Source organism: Aspergillus welwitschiae (genome assembly GCF_003344945.1).
Source record: "Aspergillus welwitschiae strain CBS 139.54b unplaced genomic scaffold BDQ94scaffold_4, whole genome shotgun sequence".
Taxonomy (NCBI): domain Eukaryota; kingdom Fungi; phylum Ascomycota; class Eurotiomycetes; order Eurotiales; family Aspergillaceae; genus Aspergillus; species Aspergillus welwitschiae.
In genome coordinates, this window is record NW_020798698.1 from 1096853 (window position 1) to 1116960 (window position 20108).

Sequence of the window (20108 nt, forward strand, 5' to 3'; positions counted from 1 at the left end):
CGATCCCAACCCATCGGCGACTCTCTCGGCGAAACCCCGCATCTTAAATCAGACTGTCCGCGGGGTAAATAGTCAACAATATCTGCCGCCATTCGTTTGATATCCCTTCTCTTGACCTAACCTTCCATATCACACAGATCAAACAAATTAATAGACTACGAACCATGGGCTCCATCTCCCTCACCGATATGTCCAACCCCTCGTGCCTCCTCTACGGCGCCCACGACGCTCGCTACGAAGACCGACCCATCCCCACCATCACTTCCCCAACAGATGTGATAATCCGCATTGCCTACACCGGCGTCTGCGGCAGCGACGTACCCCTCCCTCTCTCCCCTATATCTCCCAATTCTACCAACCCACTCAACCCCCTAACCAAAGAAAACAGGTCCACTTCTACTACCACGGCGGCATCCACCGCCCCATCACCCCCTCTAACCCGATAACAATGGGCCACGAATCCACCGGCATCATCCACGCCATCGGCCCGGCCGTAACCACCCTCTCCCCAGGTGACCCCGTAGCCCTCGAACCCGGTTACGCATGCCACCGCTGTAATCTTTGCAAATCCGGACGGTATAATCTGTGCCGGGAGATGAAGTTCGCCGCGGTCCCTGGCATATGTCACGGCACCCTCACGCGGTTCTTCAAGTTACCTGCTGATTACTGCTACCGGATTCCGGAGGGGACATTAAGATTGGATGAGGCGACGCTGTTGGAGCCGTTGGGGGTGGCGGTGCGGTCTGCGAGGGAGGTGGGGGTAAAGCCTGGGATGAGGGTGGTGGTTTTTGGGGCGGGGACTGTCGGGGTGTTGTGTATGGCCGTGGCGAGGGAGTTTGGGGCTAGCAGGGTGGTTGGGGTGGATTTGAGTGAGAGGAAATTGGACTTTGCGGAAAGTGTGGTTGGGAAGAGGGTTTGGGGGGGTGGGTTTGTTCCGTCAGGGGAAGGGGAGGATGGAAGTAGGTTGGTGGAGGGATTTTGTGGGAGTGATGATGATGAGGCAGGGTTCGATGTTGTTATTGAGGCTACGGGGGCAGAGGCTTGTATTAACTTGGGCATAGAGGTGGTGAAGGTTGGAGGGACGTTTATGCAGACGGGGCTGGGGAGGAAGAATGTGAATTTTCCCATTGGAACGGTGGTTGCGAAGGAGGTTGTCGTTAAGGGGTGTTTTCGGTATGGGCCGGGGGATTACAAGCTCGGGATGCAGATGGCTGTGGAGGGGAGGATTCCGCTGAGGAGGTTCATTACTAAGGTGGTAGGGTTTGAGGAGGCCGTGGAGGCGTGGGAGACTACGGCTAGGGGGGAAGGGATTAAGACGTTGATCAGAGGGGTGGATACGCCGGTGGAGGTGTAGCTGTTCATTGGATAGTGCCCGTGATGTGTAGATCGAATTGGATAACTAGCTATATCTCCATCCTTCACATGCATCCGCACTATACCCTCTGTGTCTGAGTAGTCATCCTCTTCACCTCGTCCTCCAAGATCTCCGGCAGCGTCGCCTCAATACTCGGCTGTGTCGGCGTCCATCCCAGCACCTTGGCTCCTCTCCTGGCGCGTCCCCTCGAATTCAACCCCCAACTCAACGCCTCATACCCACCATACCTCTTCGCGTCCTCCAAACTAATCTTCTCCTTCTCGACATTAGAAAGCAAGCCTAGCTCCGTCGCCGTCAATGCCGTCGCCACAGCCAACTCACCCCAAACATGCTCCCCGTTCTCAGTAAGATAATACGCCCTCTCCCCCCACAGCTCAGGATCATCCCGTCCATGCACAGCCGCCTCCACAAGCAGGACATACAACTCACTCAAATCATAGATATGGATATTATTCCATATAGACTTGCCATCTCCGATGAGTGGCGCCTTCTTGAGCTGCAGTGTCACCTTGGCCAGCTCGTAGACTTGTCGTCCGCGCACGGATACGGGGCCTCGACCTCGTCCTATAGAACCACGCCTTAGCAGCATCCCGCTTAGAAGAAAGGTCTAAACATACCATAAATAGTAGGCGGGCACACCAATGCCGTCTTCACCACATCCCCCTTCGCCTTCGCCGTCTCCAACACCACCCGATCCACATTGCGATGGAACGCATGCTCCGGCAGGTTCAACAACTCGTCCACTCCATCCCAGTCATCATAGACCTTGTCGCTACCCTCCCCGAACACATTCCGATCCGTGTCATGGAATGTCAAGATACCCGTGCCGCCAGTGTGAAGCCAGTATCCAGGCTTTTCTTTGCTGTGGCCTTTTTCTAGGCCCTTGGCGATGGCGTTCGCGGCGCCTTCATGGTCGGAGGCGTCGGCGGTGTCTGTCTTATTAGTATATGAAATATATATGACAAATAGGTAGGGCTTGGCATACGCAAAACGATATCAGCTTCAGCACTCTCCTTCTCCAAAAGGGCAGAGTCATCTAGATCGCCGATGACAACCCGGATAGAAGGGTACTGGACTTGGACCTTTTCGGCTTTCTCTGGAGAGCGCACCAGCACGGTGTATTTATATTCGGAATGCTTGGCAAATATGGCGTAGAGGGCGTCGCCGCCGATGTAGCCGGTTGCGCCGGTGCTGAAAGTCAATTGTTAGTGGGGTATATCTGGGGTGAGACTGGATGGAGTGGTACATGAAGATCTTCGGGAGAGTAGTCATTTTGCTTCTGTAGAAGTTCTTGAAGGGCTAGATTATGGATTGTGTCTATTTGTTCATGGGTAATAGCTCCGTTATATCACTTCTGAGAGTTATTGAGATTAATAATGGCTTTTGGCGATGAAGTCAGTCCGTAAGCCAATGACGTCGGATTCACCAGTTGGTGATTGATAAGTGCTTTCCGCCTGCCGTATTCGGTATGCTCGGCCGACGGCGACTTCCGCCGACTGCAAGTTCGGGGTTACCACTTTCTCGACTCAGCTTAAACTCCGCATGCAGGGTTCGACGGTTACCCTGTTACCCCTCTTGCAATTGCCGGATGGCGGAGAATCGGGTGTATCGTGTGTTGCTGATGCTCAAATGATGGAGTTGAGTTTGACATATTTCTGATGCAGAGGGGTGTAGTCCTGCTAGGCAGCAGAATATTTTGGTCGCCATACAGGGATATATTCAGATTGGAGATGAAGCCTTGATGAGACCATGGCTTTCCTGGAAAGTTGTCTCTACCATGGACAGAATGCTCGTCGAACAACGAGCAAATGGAGCGGGTAGAATTTTGAGATTGATATGCTTTGATCATCAGCTATGCTGCCACTGTCTTGAATATCACAAAGGCACCGTGAACTGCGGGTCAAAGATAAGCTCCCTGGACCATGGAAATCATCCCAATAAGGTATGTTCCATATCCACCCATATCGCTCATCAAAGGACATCAAAAACTTCTTCACCGGTGGGGTCTCGCCCGCAATGGCATGATCTCGACCCGAGCGTTGCTACGGCACTCCTCACGCCTGAAGAAGCTTGGGCGGGTTGAGAATTTGAATTACCAATGGCATACATCTCATATGCCGCTCCTCCCCGTTCTACCGTTCTTATTTGACAGTCGGAAAGCTTCCAAGGACAGGACGCGCTATCCCCTCCATCCAGGTGGGTCTAGCCTTTCCCCGAGGTCTGGCGGGTGAAATTTCTTCCCCACGTGCGACTCGCTTTATGAGGATGGCTGCGCACAATCTCACTGATTAAGAAAGGGCCATAAGGCTGTAGGAATAGTGCTAAGCCAAGGCTTTACTACCTTGGTACAGTTATATCCACTTCAAGAGGTGATCAGTATGGACAATATCAACTTCATCAGGGCGTGACTCACGATGCACGACCACCCGCATATCTCCGCGGCAAGCTTTTACGTACCAATCGAAGATAAGAAATGTGATCCAGTCTGCTTGATGGCTTGGCTATCGGGTCATGCCCGCAGTGCCTTTGCGTCTACATAAAGCGGGGTTCTCCGCTGTTGGCTTTTCACTTCCCCCTCTCTTTCCACTGTTCGCTTGCTCTGAATAATCCGCCTGGACAAAATGGGTGCAGACCGTATTGCAGCGGCCAATGATGGCATGACTCGTGAGAGAAACATCGAGGCTCAGAGTGCCTTCGCTTCTACTTTGGTGGTGGATGTCGAGAAGGCGCCTCAATCTAAGGAAGTGCCCACTGACAGACCGCATACCAATGTCTATGGCTCCACTATTGACACTCCCACTTCTGTGGCTGGAACCGATGCCGTCTATGCGGCTAAGGCGGCGCTCCTGAACCAGGCGCTGATGGATATGGGTATGGGGTTGTATCAGTGGTTGCTCTTTATTATTACCAGTGTGGGATGGTTTCTCGATAGTGTATGCCTCCATATGAACAGTGCAAAAGTGAAGAAACATTTGCTGATCAGTACAGTTCTGGTTGATGTCCTTCACGGTCATCGCCCCCTCCAGTGCCAATGAAGCCCAATTCTTCTTCAACGACAACAAAGAGGCCTACCTCTTCATCAGTCTGTACGTCGGTCTGACCGCGGGCTCCACCGCCTGGCCCTGGATGTCCGACATGCTGGGCCGGAAGTGGATCTTCACGAGCACCCTGGTCCTTATGGGCATGGGTGGCCTCGTCGGTGCTGGAATGCCCTCTTTCACCGGCCTTTGTGTCGTTGGCTTCGTTGTCGGCTTTGCAGTGGCTGGCAACCAGGTCGTGGATGCGATGATTCTGCTCGAATCTGTTCCCGCATCTCACCAGTTCCTGGTCTCCATGCAGGGTGCCATGTGGGGACTGGGACAGCTGGTAGCAGCAGCTGTCGGATGGTAAGTCTACCTACCGCCAAACACCATACCACGCAATCTAACAACCACAGGGCATTTATCGCCGAATACACTTGCGGCACCGGTCCCGACGAGATCAGCACCGGTGCAGCCCTCTCCCACCAGTCCCGCGCCGACCACTCCAGCAGCAGCAGCAGTAGCTCCCAATGCCATTACGTCTCCAACAAGGGCTGGCGCTACGTCTGGTGGACCTTCGGCTGTATGACACTCTTTCTGTACTTGTGCCGGTTTGCCTTCCCGCTGCGCGAAACCCCCAAGTATCTGCTCTCCAAGCGCCGCGACGCCGAAGCCACCCAGCTCGTCAAGGACATCACCGCCTACAGCAACCGTAAGACCTGGCTGGAGGAGTCCTCCTTTGCGCGCATTGACTCGACTGTTGATGCCAGCGCCCCCGAGTCCCGTCGCCAGTCGCGCACCAAGTCCCTCCTGTCCTCTGCCGGAGCCATCGGCCTCCCCGTTCTCTGTCTCCTCTGGGCCGTCGCCGGGTTGACTTTCACTCTGCACAAAACCTACATCAGCAAGTACCTCGCCACTAAGGGTGTCGAGGCGGTGTCAGCTACCTCCGTGACTACTGGATACCTCTACAGCCGGTACCTGTACGTTGCGCTGTGCGCTATCCCCGGCCCGATCGTGGTGGGTCTTCTCATTGAGGCGAAGGGACTGGGTCGCAAGCGCACGGGATCTATTGTCGCTGTGCTGACCGGTTTGTTCATGTTTCTCGCGACGGTGTCGCGGTCGAGGAATGCGCTGCTCGCGTTCGAATGTATCCTGTCGTTCTTGCAGACGGCGACGATGGCGGTGCTAGTTACGTACTCCGTCGAGGTGTTTGCGGCACCCTTCCGGGGTTTCGGGCTGGGAGTTGTCGGATTCTGCTGGGGATTGTTTGGGTTGATTGCTAGTATTATCACGACGTTCGAGAGCACTGTTGCCGATGGTGCGGCGGTGTGGTTCTGTGGTGCTATTTGGGTGATCATGGGTGGTGCTTGGATGGTTGTGCCTGAGACGAAGGGTCGGGCTGCTGCTTAGATGGCTGTGATGTGAGGCGATGATATGAGGTGATGATGCGATGCCATGTGATGTTGAATGAGTGATGATTCACGTGAGTTGATGTCATGGCAAGCATACGATGTTTGTATCTACAAAGCCCTTCTGTGCACCCTCTGGTAAACAATAGCCGCAACCCCAAGCACAGCAGACACCCCCAACAACCACTTCACATACCCACCCTCTTTCTTCTTTGCCTCCTTAGCCTCAACCTTGGGCTTCCGAACCATATACCACGGCACAAAATCCCCCATATCCTCTCCCTCCCTCGCAAGCTCAAACCCATGCTTCAGATACACGGCCCTCGCCCCAGGCGCAGAAACCACAAATGTCTCGATACCTTCTTCATCCGCGCGGTTTGTTCCCCACTTGATCATCTGCGATGCGACGCCCCGTCGTCGGTACTCGGGCTTAGTGCCGAGCATGTTGAGATCTAACCAGTTAGCCATATCCATATCCCGGACCACACATTAAAAATCAAGAAGTGAAGGGGAAAAAAAGGATAAATCATACAATAAAACCTCCTCTCCCCCATAATAGCCCCCACGTTAGTCTTGAAATGCTCCAGCGTTACCTTGAGGAGCTCCAGATCGCCCACGTGAGATGGGTACGTAGCGAGGAGTTCTTGAGTCTCGGGGTCTTCTCCATCGGCATGCTCCTCTTTTTCAGTGTCGCTCACGGTAGGATCTTGCTGTATAGGAGCAGGGAGCTTCCACTCCAGAAACCCGACCAGCTCATCGTCTTTCTCTGTATCGATGACTTTCAGGATGTGGTATTTATCCACCCCCTCCGTCAGTTTCCGGGTGAAGCTGGCTACCCACCAGGCGTGGATCTCGGGGGTGTTGGGCCAGAGTCGCTGGTCCACGGGTTGGTCGAAGCACTGGAGGTAGAGGGTTGCGAGGGCGTCGGCGTCGGAGGGGGTACAGGGGAGTTGTTGGAGCATTTTGATCTTAAATATCCTTTACTTCTGTGGGGTTTTTCTTTGGTAGGGATGTAGAATTAGTTTTGGGCGCAAAGGACAGAATAGGACACTCTGGAGGTGAGAAAAAGGGAACAGCGGTGGGATTTAATAGCCAGCTGTGCCGTCTTACGGAGATTACGATTAATATGCAAACGCTAAGATAGTCATTTGCTTGGGCTAATCGCGCTAATTACTCCGCAAGATATGAATGGTTGGGCAGGGAGGTGAGAATATAGCCGGCACTTGGACTAGTGTGTAGCTAAGATGCATTAGTGGTGTCTGTTAGGCCGCCCACCAATCCGCGTAATTCCGCTTGGATAATTTATAGTAGTGTTCTGCTTATCGTAGACATTAACATTATCATTAAAATTCTGATCCATAAATCAATATGTGGTGATCCCTTCGTAATGTGTCCTAATGAGTCTTCTCCAACATAACAGGCTCCGGACTCCGTACCGGACTTGACATCCGAGGGTCATGCGGGTAAGCCTGTGTCTGACCCTGGGCTGGTGCCTGTGGGTATTGTTGTGGGTACGCCTGCGGCTGTTGTCCCTGGTGGCCGTAGCCGTAGCCGTAATTGTGTCCCTCTCCCTGGGGAGGTTGTTGCTGTGATTGACCCTGTCTCGGCAGAAACGCCCGGCGATTCAGTCCCTCTCTCGCATTCGATCGATTTTCTCCACTCTTTGTAGCTTCAATCTCCCTCTTCACGCCCTCATACATATACTCGATGAACTGGATCTCATCCTGGATATCCAACGAACAACCAGCCAGACACAGCTCGCGCTCGCGCTGCTCAATATACTCGCGAATATTCCGCCACTCATTCTGATAGTGTTTCAATCGATCCGGAAGCCCCGAGCCCTTCAGGTAAGTCAGCACGCCGGCCATGATGGTGTTGATGGCGCCAAAGGCCGTCACGGCGGAGTGAGGACCACTAGCGGCGCCGAGGGCCGTCAGGGCGGCGGCCACAACGATCTGGATTCCCAGACAGACATTGATGAGGATGCTGAAGAAGCGGTAGCGCGTGGCAGCAGATTTTTCGGCCTCGACGACGCGCGTGTAGATGCCGATGTTGGGGGCGGTGCGGCTGAAGTGGTGGAGGGTGTTGAGGGCAGGGATGCTGTCGATGCCGGTGAGGGCACGGAAGACAAGGAGCTTGTCTTGGGGTGGAATGAGGGAGCTGGCTTGTGTCGTGGAGATGGTGAGAGGGGGTTTGTTTGCGGGTGGGTGGAGTGGTGGCATGGGGCCGTGTGTTGAAATGTTGGATGGAGGAGTGGGAGTTGGCATGGTGCTCGCGCTGCCGTTCGGGATGGGGATGTCATAGGGTGGGTTGGTGTGGTGAGATTGTCCTTGTGGGATTGGAGGCAGGCCTTGTTCTTCGCGGTCGAAGGCGGCGTGGAGAAGCCGTCGAGCGAAGTTGGGACGGCGATTAGGGACGGCCATGATGAGTTGAGGAGAAATGAGGTGAAAATGACGGAGAGAATTGTGTGCGATTCAGTTGCTCGTAAAGAGGGTCCAACCCCTTTATTTGTAGCGGGGTGGTGCTTGATCCAAGCTCCTTTTCCTCATTTCCGGCATGGTGTTGGAGGGTTTGATAGGTTGCTCAGCACACCTTGATGGGCGCCACAATTGCTGCTAAGGACGGATATGCCGCGCGCTGAGCGAATGGATAGCGGAGAGAAGCTGAACGACACCCTGCATTGGTCCATTATTGGGGTGTCAGACCGTCGAGGGTTCAGCGGGCAAAACTCTGAAGATAGAGAGCTGGCGGGCTGGACCCTCGACCCACAGCGATCGACACAGTTCGGCACGAGACATGGGACGTGCACCTTGGCCAGCAGTGAGATGAGAGAGGTGGAAGTTGGAACCGATTGGCTTGTCGGCAGTGGGCCGTTCATGGTGGACATGCAGTGGACAGCTTTGGGGGCAGCTGAACGGGCCTGGCGTTCCTGAGCACTGAATGCCAGTGGATGTGTTGGATCGAACTAGCAGAAGGATCGCAATGTGATTCGCCGTGTCATTGTGCCGATTGTGATGTGACAGGCGACATGAGTCCGGCTGATGGGGGTTGTCAAAGCAAACGAACCATCCTGCAGGGAAAACAAGCTCAGAATTGTCCGTCCGTTCGCAGCGGGTTTACCCGCTGTTGTGTCTCTTTGTGTTGTCGGAGAGAAAGTTTGGCGCCCGATGAACCCGTGTTCTGCATCCCGTCTGGCATCTCCACAGCTTGACTAACTGACTGGTCGCAAAAACAGGTCATTAGGATGGCGGGCTGAAGCGATGCCGGCGGCTGCCCGAACCATGGATGTGAGGCTGTCAGATGCAGCGCAATCTTGGGACTGCAGCTATCCAGTGCGACGTCTGCAAGCGAACCGCCGATCGGTCATGGCTGTGCGGCCGAGATGGACTTTTGGTGTGAGAGTCAGACGAACTCCCATGAAGCGACAGCTATTATCTGCATTACGTATAGATCTCTGATGTGTGCCACCTCAGCTTCAATCCGGCCGAGGTGTGGAAAAGAAGGATGATGATAAGATGAAGATTTTATCTTTCTTATCGCTTTCTCTGATTCTGTTCTTTCTTTTAATCTCCGCTTCTCCTCCCCGCGCTTATTAATCCGTCTGTAACCCGACTTTCGCTCATTAATAAAAAGAAGCGCAAAAGAGCCCCTCAATGGCGCCATTGCTTCCATTGATATCCCTCAATATAATCCCCAATTCCAATTCACCGTCCTTCTAAACCAATATATGCCTTCTACTGTCAACATGGGCGAAGCACCCCCCGTCAAAGAGCATCTCCTCATCGCCTACGGCCGCGATCTTCCGCAATGGCTGATCGACGAGACGCAGGCCAAATTCCCCGAAGCCGAACTTTCCATCCTGCAGCTGCCCAATTTCGCGCCAATTCCAGCTGGTCAGTGCTTGCTTCTCGAATCCCTGCTCGCTCTGTGGCCATCATTAATCAATCAAATTCACCAGAAATCGCGCGCAAGACCACTCTCCTCGTCACCTTCAGCAACCTCCCCGCGCCGGAAGATGCATCCAAGTAATTCCTCCCCCTGTCACCTCAAATTTCAGCTACAGAAATAGAACACAGTTAATATAAATTCATTTAAATCTAGAATCAAAATCATCCACTCCCTCTCCTCCGGTCTCGACCACCTCCTCTCCCACCCCATCGTCAAAGAAACCTCCATCCCTCTCACCTCCAGCTCGGGCATCCACGGCCCCCCAATCGCCGAATGGACCATCATGAACTGGCTCGTCGCCTCGCGACGCTTCGTCTACACCCACGAAAACCAACAGAAACACAACTGGGCGAAAAACATCGACTTCATGAACACCGTCCATGACCAAGTCGGCAGGAAAGTCGGGATTCTCGGATACGGAAGTATCGGACGACAAAGTATTTCCTTCTCCCCTTACAAATTCCCCTGTATCCTGGTCTCCAAGAAAAAGCACTAACTATGGAAAAGTTGGCCGCGTCGCCTCCGCTCTAGGCATGCAAGTGCATGCCTACACAGCCTCGCCGCGCCCGACCCCCTCCTCCAAGAAAGACAACGGCTACATCGTCCCCGGCACCGGCGACCGCGACGGCACGATCCCTGTATCCTGGCACCATGGAACGGACAAGGCCTCTATCCACGAATTCCTATCACTGGGACTAGATCACCTCGTGATCGCGTTGCCGCTGACACCGCAAACAACCCGTATGCTTGGGACTGAGGAATTCGAGATCCTGAGTCGTGGTGTATCTGCGGAACGGCCACGTCCGTACCTTACGAATATCTCTCGGGGGAAGGTCCTTGATCAGGATGCATTGATTGAAGCGCTGAAAGGGGGAGTGCTGGGTGGAGCGGCGCTGGATGTGGCGGATCCGGAACCCTTGCCGGAGAATAGTCCGTTGTGGGAGGCGCCGAATGTGCAGATCAGTCCGCATGTCAGTTCGGCGGGGAGGGAATATATTCCGCGGTCGTTGGATATTATGAGGGAGAATGTGGGGAGGTTGGAGAGGGGGGAGGAATTGTTGAATGGGTTTAAGAGAGGGAAGGGATATTGACCTCATTGCTTATGGGGTTGGATGACTTCATATATATGACTTTTGGTATTATTCATTCATAAATAGTTCATACATATACCTAACTGACTGAGAGAATTAAATTATTGAGTAAGCCATCCCCGAATACCCTCCTCTACGACCACACCCAGCACACCCGCGCCAAGCACCACCCAGGTCCAGGGGTTCACTACCTCCGTGAAACCGGGCCAGAAGCTGTTCTTCTCGCGCCGCCAGCTTTGCAGCTGCTCGTACTTGTGCAGGTCCTCGGTGCGGTACCGCGTCTCCTGGCTGGCTTCGGTCTGGCGGTCGCCGCCGACGAAGCGGAGGAAGAAGTAGTTGGTTAGGGGACCGAGAAGGACGATCGGGTTGAAGTTGTTGGCGACGTTGAGGACGGCGAAGGAGATGTGCACGAGGGTGTCGCCGAGGTAGCTGGTTTCATTAGTCCAGATCCTGCAGGTAGTATGAAAGTGGGGATGGGAAGGGGCAGCTTACTTAGGGTGTCTGACGATACTCCACACGCCGTGCTTGCACAGATCGGTCCGTTCCTGACGGTGCAACTCCAGCTGCGCATCGGCCATGACTTCCAATGCGAATCCAGCACCGAAGAGCGCGACACCAAGTGCGCGCACGGCAGACTGGACATCACCGTCCAGCGACAATGTCGACGAAGTCAGCCGGAACGGCACGGTAAAGGGCAGGGCGATCAGGGTGAGGAAAGCCGCCTCAGGGAGATACTGCTTCAAGAGAGCCGAGGTCCAGAATCCATTGGGATCTTCCTTCTTCAGCTGGTCGTAGCGCGGGTCATCCTTGCCGCGGGTGATAGTCCGTGAAGCGATGCGAGTAAAGAGCCGAGTACCCCAGACCGTAACACAAGTCAAGAGTACCTTTTCAGTCCAAGAGAGAGTCGACCAGGCAGTTTGCGGGGAGATGTTGTGGTAGTAGACTTGGTGACCAATGGCGCTCCACCAGGCGTTGATGACTTGGCTAGAAGGCCAGCACCAGTCTTTAATTTCGGCGCGGTCAGTGGCCTTGGATGCAATAAAAGCAGCGATGTCGAGAGTCGTGTGGAGAGTGAAGGAGGGGAGGATGGTCGATTTGAAGATCCCGATGTCGGCCGTGTGAAGCCGCGGGTGAGGGTGAAGATGAGGGTGCGGGATATAGTCGTTCCCGAAGGGAGCGCTCCCGGATACGTTCATGGTGACTGGGATGATCACTCAGCTGTGGTTGAGGTTGAAAGAGATCGAGCTTCTGGGAGGAATTGGATTTGGTTTTATAGAAGGGGGTGCCAGTTGATGTCAGTCTTATGTAACGGCGTCATGACGATGACGTCCGCTGCTTGCGGGCTGGTGGAGCCGCCCTGCCAGGGCCAGACTGGGACCCTGATCGGTCCTGCCGAGGTTTAGGTTCGTGTTCAAGTTGTGCGGGGATGCAATTGATTGACATTGGTGTTTGCTACCTTGTACTGTGTAAATAACATTCTGTATCTTGGTAGACTAATCTGGTGCAAAGCAGTAGGCCACTCGAACAGCTAGCTGGCTCCGATAAGATAAGATAAGATAACAAGTGAAATCACTTGGAATGCCCGCGCTGCGCTAAACGAGAGAAATTCAAGTGCACATCCGGCAATCCCGACCGTTCTGAAGTCCGGTAAATGCGCTGTATCAAACTCGTCAGTTGATTCCTCCAGAGATCAAGCATTGTTTCTGTATCTTTATGTGGCGGGTTAAATGCTTCACACTGGTCTCCGCATCCGGTATAAAGATCTGTCTTGGTTAAATGGTCGCATGTGGTTGAAATGAGCGAAATGTCGGCCTCTTGGGTCAGAGCCAGACTGTACAACTCACACCCATTTGGAATGTTTTCTAATGGCAGCTTCTCTGTGTTAATCCTTCTGGTCTTTGATAGGCCATCTTCGTTCTGATCTTGCACCTTGTAACGCATTAAATACGACCGTGGGTCATGTGGACCCAGCACAGGCTTCGTCGGCTCGTCCCGATCAGCATCTGGGTGCTTCTGGAGTGCGGCTTTGGCAGCTAGATACCGACTTAGATGGGGTGAGCTCGGGTTTCGCTGGCTTTTGAGTTGTTCCCGGCGCTTAAGGATAGCCTCCCTCTTGCGGTTCTCAAAGTCGAGTGCACGTCCCAGCTCTTGGTGGTTATTCTCAGAAAGAAGCTGACGTAGAGTAGCCGAGGACCTTCCACGGTCGGGTGCGTGGCTTTCCCGAAGTTCGGAGTCTGCAGCGCTCCCAAGCAAGGGAGTACCAGCTCCTTCATGCTCCGTTTCTGCTTCTGCAGAGCTAGCCTGAAATTTGGGAGACTGATTATGAGTAGTAACAACACCATCCTCTGTCGACCCTGGGTCGCCTGATGACCTCTCTGGTGAACCGAATCTTTCTTGCGCCAACTGCTGCAATGAGCGCTCGTCCCCATTTCCTGTGGGCACCTCGCCTGTGGTTGACTGAGACAAGGAGGCTGGGGTTTTCCCCAACCAGCCATCAAGGGCTCCGTTTCCGGGATGTCTGTCATGATCCATCGAGGTTTGCCTTGTCCTCGGAAGAGGAGTTCGAGGCGTCCATGGACTAGACGGCGAAGACTGAGCTTCAGTCACGTAGCCAGCAGCAGTCGTGGAGCTGGCAGAGGGACTCGGTAGGAGAGACCCTGGAGAGCATGTCTGCAGTGTTTCCTGTGAGTTTCTTCGGCTTTCAGTCGGATACCGCACAATTTCATGTCTCACTATCTTGTCAGTGTCACTGCGCGATGAGGAACTGTCGCGCGTCGGCATCTGCTTGCTTGGCTTAGATATTGACCAGGGGTTGCTAATCGCGATTCTCGTCTCCGGACGATTCTCAGTATTGAAGCTGTCTGGATCCTCTACATCCGGAGTCCGTGGTGGCGAGGGAGAGCCATAACTGCTTCTAACCCTTGATTCATCCGGACTTTTACGGGCAAGAAGCAATTCGAATGAGTTTCGATAGGAAGCGGGCTCTTTCCCTTTATCGATAGTTCTCGGTTTCTCTGTTGATTTTGCTTCGACGCCGTACACATCACACAAAAGCTCTTCTACCAAAGAAAGAAGCTCTTCCCGATCTTCAAGAAGAACATCATCTTTAGCGGGCTCAATGTTGACGTCGTAGCTTGCATTAGTACACTGGAGGTGAAGGCACAGAAGCGGATCTGTAATGTTTATAGCTGCCTCCTTACTGGAAGCAACGACGCGGACATAAGACTTATATAGTTTCGCAATATCTTGCGCGATCCCTCGGGTGGTCGATAAGGGCCTGCCATCGATACTGATATACTGCCCCAAGCCGTTCACTTTCGTAAGGTCTGACACTGTCAGTCGCATTCGGGGTCTCACAGAGCAGCTACATACCGGATTCTGGCTTTGGAAGGAACGCAAGTATCCGAAATGGCCTGTCGCTGTCATTCTCAGATGGCCAGACCTTGACCAGACAGCTAGAGGCAACTTCGGTGCCCACAACTTTCAATACTGCATCTACAAGGCTAGTGTTGTTGCCTGGGGCATACATCCAGTTGTTCGTCTCTGTCTTGGCTTTGAGGACCTTCAAGGATAAACGTTTGGAGGGTTGGGCAATAGCGTATGCTTGTACGAGCTTCTTGATTCTCACGACCGTCTTGGCCACATTTTTTAACGTAGTTTGTCTCCGGACTGGGATGTGTTTGAACAAATCCGTTATGCGAACACTAGTTCCTACCGGATGTGACGCTCGCTGGGTACTACATCGGTCAGCTTTGGTTATCTCAATTGGCGGTAGGAATCACCTTAGAAGCTCTCCATTTCTGCCGTATTTGATAGAAGAACCAACCGGCTCATGCTGTACTCTAGTGGTGATAGTCACGCCACCGGATACCTCAGCTGCACTAGCAAGTGCTTCGCCTCTAAAACCTAGAGACTTTCCGCCGATACTTCGAAGATCTTCGACGGATTGAATTTTGCTAGTGAAGGTGCGTTTGCAGACAAAAGGATGATCGGTAGAGGGAATACCATGGCCATTGTCTTTCACTTGTATTACGTCAAGTGTATTTTGTGAGATCTCAATAAGTACCGAAGTCGCTGCGGCATCCAAGGCGTTGTCCAGGAGCTCCTTGACAATGGAGCAAGGATCGGAAATAACAGACGCGGAGCCAATTGCCCGCACCGCCGCTAGGGGAAGCGCTGCGATTGGCATCCTTAACGAAATACAAGCGATTGGTCAGTCATTGGAGTGGCCTTGGCGTAGAGAACCGATGAACCATTTCAAAATATATATTATACAGCTGACTTTAGATGGAGTATACGATGCAATAGACTGTCCTGGATGATCAATGCGGATGAAGGATGATGGGTGAAGGAGTATTTCCACGCACAACACGGCGGCTGAGCACGTGAGCTGAGTCAGCCGCACCACGTGGCTTGTCAACATCGACAACATTCTGTCTCCCTCTCGATCATTCATCGCGTGCTGCCAGTGGATGGATTCAGAGATGTGATGTGCAACCAGCATGGCTAGCTCTTCATTCCGGTTGTCGCAACTGGCGATTCCATCAGTTTGCATCTTAATTAGCTTCCTCGCATACAGCTCGCAGTACTTCTTCCTGTACTTCGAGCCAGCTCCACTGAGAGACACTGAATTATGGCGCCTTAACATCTTTGCCCTGTGCATCTGGATATGCTATTATCGAACCTGCACTGTAGATCCTGGTCGCATTCCCAAAGATTGGAAACCATTAGACAGTAAGCAACTGGAAGCCGACCGTGCTAGTGGTCGTCAACGATGGTGCCGTAAATGTGAGGCATACAAGCCGCCAAGAGCCCACCATTGCCGGACGTGCCAAAGGTTAGTTATGTCAATTCAAAAGGTGGGCTTCATACTGATGCTGGCTCTAGATGCATCCCCAAAATGGACCATCACTGCCCATGGACCTCAAACTGTGTCTCGCACTTCACGTTCCCTCACTTCGTGCGTTTTCTATTTTACGCCGTAACGGGAATGTCTTATCTTGAGACTCTTCTCTATGAGAGAGCATCAATCATTTGGGCCTCCCGAAATCGCCCAAGCGTAAGATTATTACTCTAGACGAGTCTACAGAAGCTGATGCAGATGTTGCTTAGTATTTAGGGCCTAGTGCGCTACAGATGGGCCATCTATTCGTTCTCCTTGTGGTGAACAGCTTCACGGTCTTCTTTCTCATGATTCTTCTCGGTCGAACCATCTGGTCTATGAGCATTAATACAACTACTATTGAAGAATGGGAAATTGAGAGACACCAAACACTGGTTCGTCGATCCCGCCACTTCGGTGGGTATTTGACCGGGCCAGGTGGCGTCAGGATTCGGATCAGAAAACAAGAATTCCCATACGATATCGGGATCTGGTCCAATATCAAGGCGGGGATGGGTGGAACTGCAAATGTTGGTTTGACTTTCCCATCACGTTCTGACTGAGCTGCGGGCCTAATCTATTGTATAGGTTCTTAGCTGGTTTTGGCCGTTGGCCAGGACACCTGACCGTCGGACGGGATTAGAGTTCGAAGTGAATGACTTCGAAGGTATGTGGATAAGACCCAATATTAGATGACGGGCTGACCTCGGATAGATCCTGATGTTACCTGGTCACCCCCCGACCCAGATAGGATCCCGGTTACAGCTAGAGCAGCTATGGACGATGTTGAGCCCCGGACTCCATCAATCTACGAGAGTGCAGGGGGAATGCCCATTGAGGGCCCGAAGGCTACTCTGAGAGCTAGCCAAGACATCAGACGTCGTAAGCGCTTCCATGATCGGGCACAGGAAGAACTAAATCAGAGCGCGTCATCTCGGGAATCTTCGCCAGGTTACAGTTCTGAGCCCGAAGATGGTGAGGAAGGCTGGAAGAACTCCGAAGGCGAGAGACTTCGTGACTTTGGAGTGGAAGAGGACATTGAGTTTTACGACGAAGAGGACATCCCACTGGCCATCTTGATGCAACAGAAAGCACAGCAAAAATGAGCATACTCCCACTCTTGACTACAAGATTTATACCGTACATACATACCGATGCCAGCAATAATTAAAAATTTCCGAACATCAGCCTATAACAATCATACTCTTGTCATTCTGTTTCTTTCTCATTCCAGCTTGCAGTATCCACTTAAGCCAGGCTCAGGTGGTTACTGCCACAAAGGAACCCAAAATCCACAGTATCAGCAGCCAACAATATCCGTAGTCCAGCTGTAGTGTTTGATTATGCGTTCCTCCTCAGTCAGTTTGGAAGTAAATGGGGTTCTTGCTATACTCGGCCAGCTTCTCCCGTACCCAGGCAGCCTGTCTCTCACCACTGCCAGCAGGAAGACTGTTCACAATGCCGGTTGTGTCGCCTCCACCAAGCAGCACCGAAAACATTCCCCGCAAAGGGAGATCATGATAGCCTGGGACCGTTAGGTCAAATGGCTGGGAGCGCTGGAACAGCTCTTCCACGGATTTAGCGTTGTAAAAAAGTGCATCCAACTTCAACGCCAGGATACTCTTGTGAATATTGCGGTAGCCGGAGCCAACACTGGGATCGCCCAGAAAGTAGCTACCTCCCGTGCCCCAATGTTGCGCTGTCGGAAAATCCTCCTTGACATCATCCTCAACGATGGGCGTGCGGGCTGCTGAGATCTGCCAGGGCATCACCGGGGCATGCAGTTCCATGCTGAGCGCTTCACAGAAATCGAGGTATCGGCTCCATTCGCGTGGGGCAAAGCAAAAGTGCACGGGATAGCTTGCTGATGTGAGGTCGTCACGTTCCCACCGGTCGACGGCTAAGAAGTCGACAGGGGGAAGCTCATCATCAGCCTTCTCCGGGACTGTTTTGGGCCATACCCCAATAGCATCCAAATAGTCTGCTGTTTTTTTGGCTTCTTCAGGGGCCACATTCTCGTCTTTGTATATCCACAACGCGCTGATTTTTTCTCCCGCCCAGAGATTAACCTGCCACCCAAGCGAAACGGCAGGTTTTCCAGTTTGTGGGTCCTTCGTCATAGTCCGCACCAGCCAGTGCAGTGCACGCACATATCCACGAATGGTGTTGTCGATGTCTTCCGGAATAAGGTCGATCATGTGTTCTTCATTCCGGAACTTCAAAGCTTCTTTTAGTGAATCGAGAAATCGCACTTCGGAGTCCGCCGTGTAGCCGCGCTTCTGGCACTCGCCAATAAAATCGGGGTTGAAGATCCACGCGGCGCGTAGAGGGCGTGGGGCCTCCTCAAAGTCCATGAGAAGCTGTAGCGCCTGAATGAGGTTTCCAAGGCTGTGTTTGTGCTTCGTAGTGCAAAGTAGAACATCCTCCCCACCGGAGAAGTTGCAGGTATATGATATCAGCACTGGCAGAACAGTGTGATCAGTACCAATAGCTTTTTCGATGTCACGGGCAAATTCTATGACTTTTGGTGTACATTCTTCCTCTTTTGTGATATCATCATCAGGGTCGCCGTTACCACGTAAGCCAGCATATTTGAAGATTGACGACGCGCCAGCCTGCACAAAGTTTGTGAGGTCGTCATCACTCTCGTCGAACGTTGAAGGTCTACTGAGGTCCCGGGTGCAACCACCGAAACTTAGGAAGTTAGGGAATCCAGGGACGTTTAGATTCACAGCAACATCGATACTCAAATCCAGCACTGTGTTGCCATCTTCGCTGACAGTGAGAGTGGGGTCAGATGTAACTTTGTACAGAACTCCATCTGCAATGAACCGATGTACCTGCACTTCGTAGTCCCCGGGCCCCACCAGCACTGGGAATTGGGGAGCTTCGTCCTGCATATCCACTCTGTTTGTGTAAATAAAGCGGGACGTCTTTTCCATGAGGTGCACTGTCAATGCTCCTGCGGTTATTGAGTCTTGCTTCTTCAGCTTGATGGGAAGCTTGACAGCACCCGGTACTTGAATCTCATGCTGCTTCACATCGTCAGCCGTGAAGCTGATGGGTGTATTGCGTGATAAATCAATCTCCTTTCGAGTGAAGTCATATTGGATGTTGTTCACAATAATTGGATCTACGCTGATTGTTGCATCTCCTGTTGGCGGGAGGACGCGACGCGGTTTCGTGGTTCCTGGGACCAGGCTCCAGAAGTCGTAGAGCGGGTTTTCTGCGTTGCTGAACGTGACATGCACTTCCTCTCCCTCGAGCCCAGAGATGTTGTCAATCACAACGTCTGTCGAGCTGTAATGTTGAACGGCGTACGTCACATTGATAGTCGGGGCTGTCTTTCCCTCTTCAACTTCCACTTGGGCTGGCTGAACCTTTGCAATGGCAACGATGGTTTCATCATCCGTGAATAACTCCGAGGCTGTAATTTCGTATGTGCCCCGGTTCAAATCGACTTCAGTCGTCACACCGAATGGCACGTCTTTCATAAATACTCCATCGTCGTTTTCAAAGAACAGCGCCTGGCTGTCCGCGGTGATCCCATCTGGTCGAGGATCACAAGCGATTGGGACAGTGCCGCTTACGTCAGGCAGATAGTTTTTCCATAGACGCACCGAATTCTCGTAGTGCTCATCTGTAGGATCACCGGCCATAGAAAAGTGAAAGTCCACGACTCTGAACCCGTCGGAGCGGTCAGACGAACTAGGCTGAAAGGTGAACTTGACGTGGACTTCCAAATCGTCGCCGCTAGGATGACTGCTCTTCTCAAAGCTGAAGGCGCACCAAGGATCGGTCGAGACCCTGATGTCATCTGAGAGTTTAGCGGGCGACAGGAATGCAACTCCAAGGTAATCTGTTCCTTTAATTTCCACGGCATTCCCGTTCTTGTCGTGTACGTCCGTGATAGATATATTGCCCCAATTCGCATCACCATCTGTGTTGACAGTGCCGTAAATCTCCTCTCCTGAGTCCGATGCTTGGGATCGACGAAAATACTTCATGATGGCGGTCATGATGGCGGTTTGTAGTGTCTTGGACGTTGGGTCTTCCGTTATAGAGAGTAAAGTGGGTAGTCAATCGATGTCTGCTAGTAGGCTTAGGTAGTAGAACTTCGAAAAAATTGGCAGGTGTGAGAGCGGTCTATTTATACAGCTATCCCTCCCTCTCGACTATGGTACTGGCCCAGTCTATCCACGATAGACATTGCCCAAGTTTACAATCTTTTCGCGTATGGCTAGCTGTAGTTGTATGATATGCGCGATTTGTAGGCAGAAGAGACGTCATGAAGAATAGTGGTCCGTCGGAGACAGCGAGACATAAGCCTTGCAGTTTGTTACAGTCGCAGTAGCATTACATATATCGAGGGTCTCAAGGAGG

At 52.5% G+C, this 20108-nt stretch overlaps 10 protein-coding genes across 10 annotated transcripts; 4 read left to right on the plus strand and 6 right to left on the minus strand.

Annotated features, from left to right (window-relative positions):
- Positions 1-164: 164 nt before the first annotated feature.
- Positions 165-1354, plus strand: BDQ94DRAFT_157152 (NAD(P)-dependent alcohol dehydrogenase; the record flags this gene model as incomplete). Its single annotated transcript, XM_026768706.1, has 2 exons — positions 165-317; positions 389-1354. The coding sequence occupies 2 exons, from the start codon at positions 165-167 to the stop codon at positions 1352-1354; spliced, it is 1119 nt and encodes a 372-aa protein (XP_026630711.1).
- Positions 1013-2647, minus strand: BDQ94DRAFT_182963 (uncharacterized protein; the record flags this gene model as incomplete). Its single annotated transcript, XM_026774283.1, has 4 exons — positions 1013-1939; positions 1993-2307; positions 2361-2566; positions 2622-2647. The coding sequence occupies 4 exons, from the start codon at positions 2645-2647 to the stop codon at positions 1434-1436; spliced, it is 1053 nt and encodes a 350-aa protein (XP_026630712.1). The 3' UTR covers positions 1013-1433.
- Positions 2648-3976: 1329 nt separating this feature from the next.
- Positions 3977-5805, plus strand: BDQ94DRAFT_182965 (MFS general substrate transporter; the record flags this gene model as incomplete). The annotated part of the gene is made up of 3 exons (XM_026774284.1): positions 3977-4308; positions 4364-4761; positions 4812-5805. Exons 1-3 carry the CDS (start codon positions 3997-3999, stop codon positions 5803-5805), a joined length of 1704 nt encoding a protein of 567 aa, XP_026630713.1. The 5' UTR covers positions 3977-3996.
- Positions 5806-5860: 55 nt separating this feature from the next.
- Positions 5861-6978, minus strand: BDQ94DRAFT_92095 (GNAT family N-acetyltransferase). The gene is made up of 2 exons (XM_026776845.1): positions 6337-6978; positions 5861-6256 (listed from the first exon to the last, which is right to left on the minus strand). The coding sequence occupies exons 1-2, from the start codon at positions 6764-6766 to the stop codon at positions 5916-5918; spliced, it is 771 nt and encodes a 256-aa protein (XP_026630714.1). The 5' UTR covers positions 6767-6978; the 3' UTR covers positions 5861-5915.
- Positions 6979-7198: 220 nt separating this feature from the next.
- BDQ94DRAFT_166851 (uncharacterized protein) lies at positions 7199-8227 on the minus strand (the record flags this gene model as incomplete). The annotated part of the gene is made up of 1 exon (XM_026770650.1): positions 7199-8227. One exon carries the CDS (start codon positions 8225-8227, stop codon positions 7199-7201), a length of 1029 nt encoding a protein of 342 aa, XP_026630715.1.
- A 1137-nt stretch (positions 8228-9364) lies between these two features.
- Positions 9365-10876, plus strand: BDQ94DRAFT_92117 (D-isomer specific 2-hydroxyacid dehydrogenase family protein). Its single transcript, XM_026776846.1, has 3 exons — positions 9365-9829; positions 9906-10189; positions 10260-10876. Exons 1-3 carry the CDS (start codon positions 9612-9614, stop codon positions 10841-10843), a joined length of 1086 nt encoding a protein of 361 aa, XP_026630716.1. The 5' UTR covers positions 9365-9611; the 3' UTR covers positions 10844-10876.
- BDQ94DRAFT_136846 (DUF1295 domain protein) lies at positions 10364-12070 on the minus strand. Its single transcript, XM_026764952.1, has 2 exons — positions 11336-12070; positions 10364-11272 (listed from the first exon to the last, which is right to left on the minus strand). Exons 1-2 carry the CDS (start codon positions 12037-12039, stop codon positions 10945-10947), a joined length of 1032 nt encoding a protein of 343 aa, XP_026630717.1. The 5' UTR covers positions 12040-12070; the 3' UTR covers positions 10364-10944.
- A 342-nt stretch (positions 12071-12412) lies between these two features.
- BDQ94DRAFT_182968 (putative DNA mismatch repair protein) lies at positions 12413-15066 on the minus strand (the record flags this gene model as incomplete). Its single annotated transcript, XM_026774285.1, has 3 exons — positions 14626-15066; positions 14216-14580; positions 12413-14175 (listed from the first exon to the last, which is right to left on the minus strand). Exons 1-3 carry the CDS (start codon positions 15030-15032, stop codon positions 12413-12415), a joined length of 2535 nt encoding a protein of 844 aa, XP_026630718.1. The 5' UTR covers positions 15033-15066.
- A 248-nt stretch (positions 15067-15314) lies between these two features.
- pfa4 (putative palmitoyltransferase with autoacylation activity Pfa4) lies at positions 15315-16936 on the plus strand. The gene is made up of 5 exons (XM_026764953.1): positions 15315-15680; positions 15731-15902; positions 15956-16255; positions 16314-16392; positions 16440-16936. Exons 1-5 carry the CDS (start codon positions 15346-15348, stop codon positions 16829-16831), a joined length of 1278 nt encoding a protein of 425 aa, XP_026630719.1. The 5' UTR covers positions 15315-15345; the 3' UTR covers positions 16832-16936.
- A 144-nt stretch (positions 16937-17080) lies between these two features.
- Positions 17081-19744, minus strand: BDQ94DRAFT_166857 (uncharacterized protein; the record flags this gene model as incomplete). Its single annotated transcript, XM_026770651.1, has 1 exon — positions 17081-19744. The coding sequence occupies one exon, from the start codon at positions 19742-19744 to the stop codon at positions 17081-17083; it is 2664 nt and encodes an 887-aa protein (XP_026630720.1).
- Positions 19745-20108: the final 364 nt, after the last annotated feature.

Coding starts and splice junctions, on each gene's coding strand:
- BDQ94DRAFT_136846 (XM_026764952.1), bottom strand. CDS start 12,039: ATGAACGTATCCGGGAGCGCTCCCTTCGGGAACGACTATATCCCGCAC. Junction 11,273..11,335: donor AGTATCGTCAGACACCCTAA/GTAAGCTGCCCC, acceptor TAATGAAACCAG/CTACCTCGGCGACACCCTCG.
- BDQ94DRAFT_92095 (XM_026776845.1), bottom strand. CDS start 6,766: ATGCTCCAACAACTCCCCTGTACCCCCTCCGACGCCGACGCCCTCGCA. Junction 6,257..6,336: donor GGGGGAGAGGAGGTTTTATT/GTATGATTTATC, acceptor CTAACTGGTTAG/ATCTCAACATGCTCGGCACT.
- BDQ94DRAFT_92117 (XM_026776846.1), top strand. CDS start 9,612: ATGGCTGATCGACGAGACGCAGGCCAAATTCCCCGAAGCCGAACTTTC. Junction 9,830..9,905: donor GCGCCGGAAGATGCATCCAA/GTAATTCCTCCC, acceptor ATTTAAATCTAG/AATCAAAATCATCCACTCCC. Junction 10,190..10,259: donor CGGAAGTATCGGACGACAAA/GTATTTCCTTCT, acceptor ACTATGGAAAAG/TTGGCCGCGTCGCCTCCGCT.
- pfa4 (XM_026764953.1), top strand. CDS start 15,346: ATGGCTAGCTCTTCATTCCGGTTGTCGCAACTGGCGATTCCATCAGTT. Junction 16,256..16,313: donor GGATGGGTGGAACTGCAAAT/GTTGGTTTGACT, acceptor TCTATTGTATAG/GTTCTTAGCTGGTTTTGGCC. Junction 16,393..16,439: donor CGAAGTGAATGACTTCGAAG/GTATGTGGATAA, acceptor GACCTCGGATAG/ATCCTGATGTTACCTGGTCA.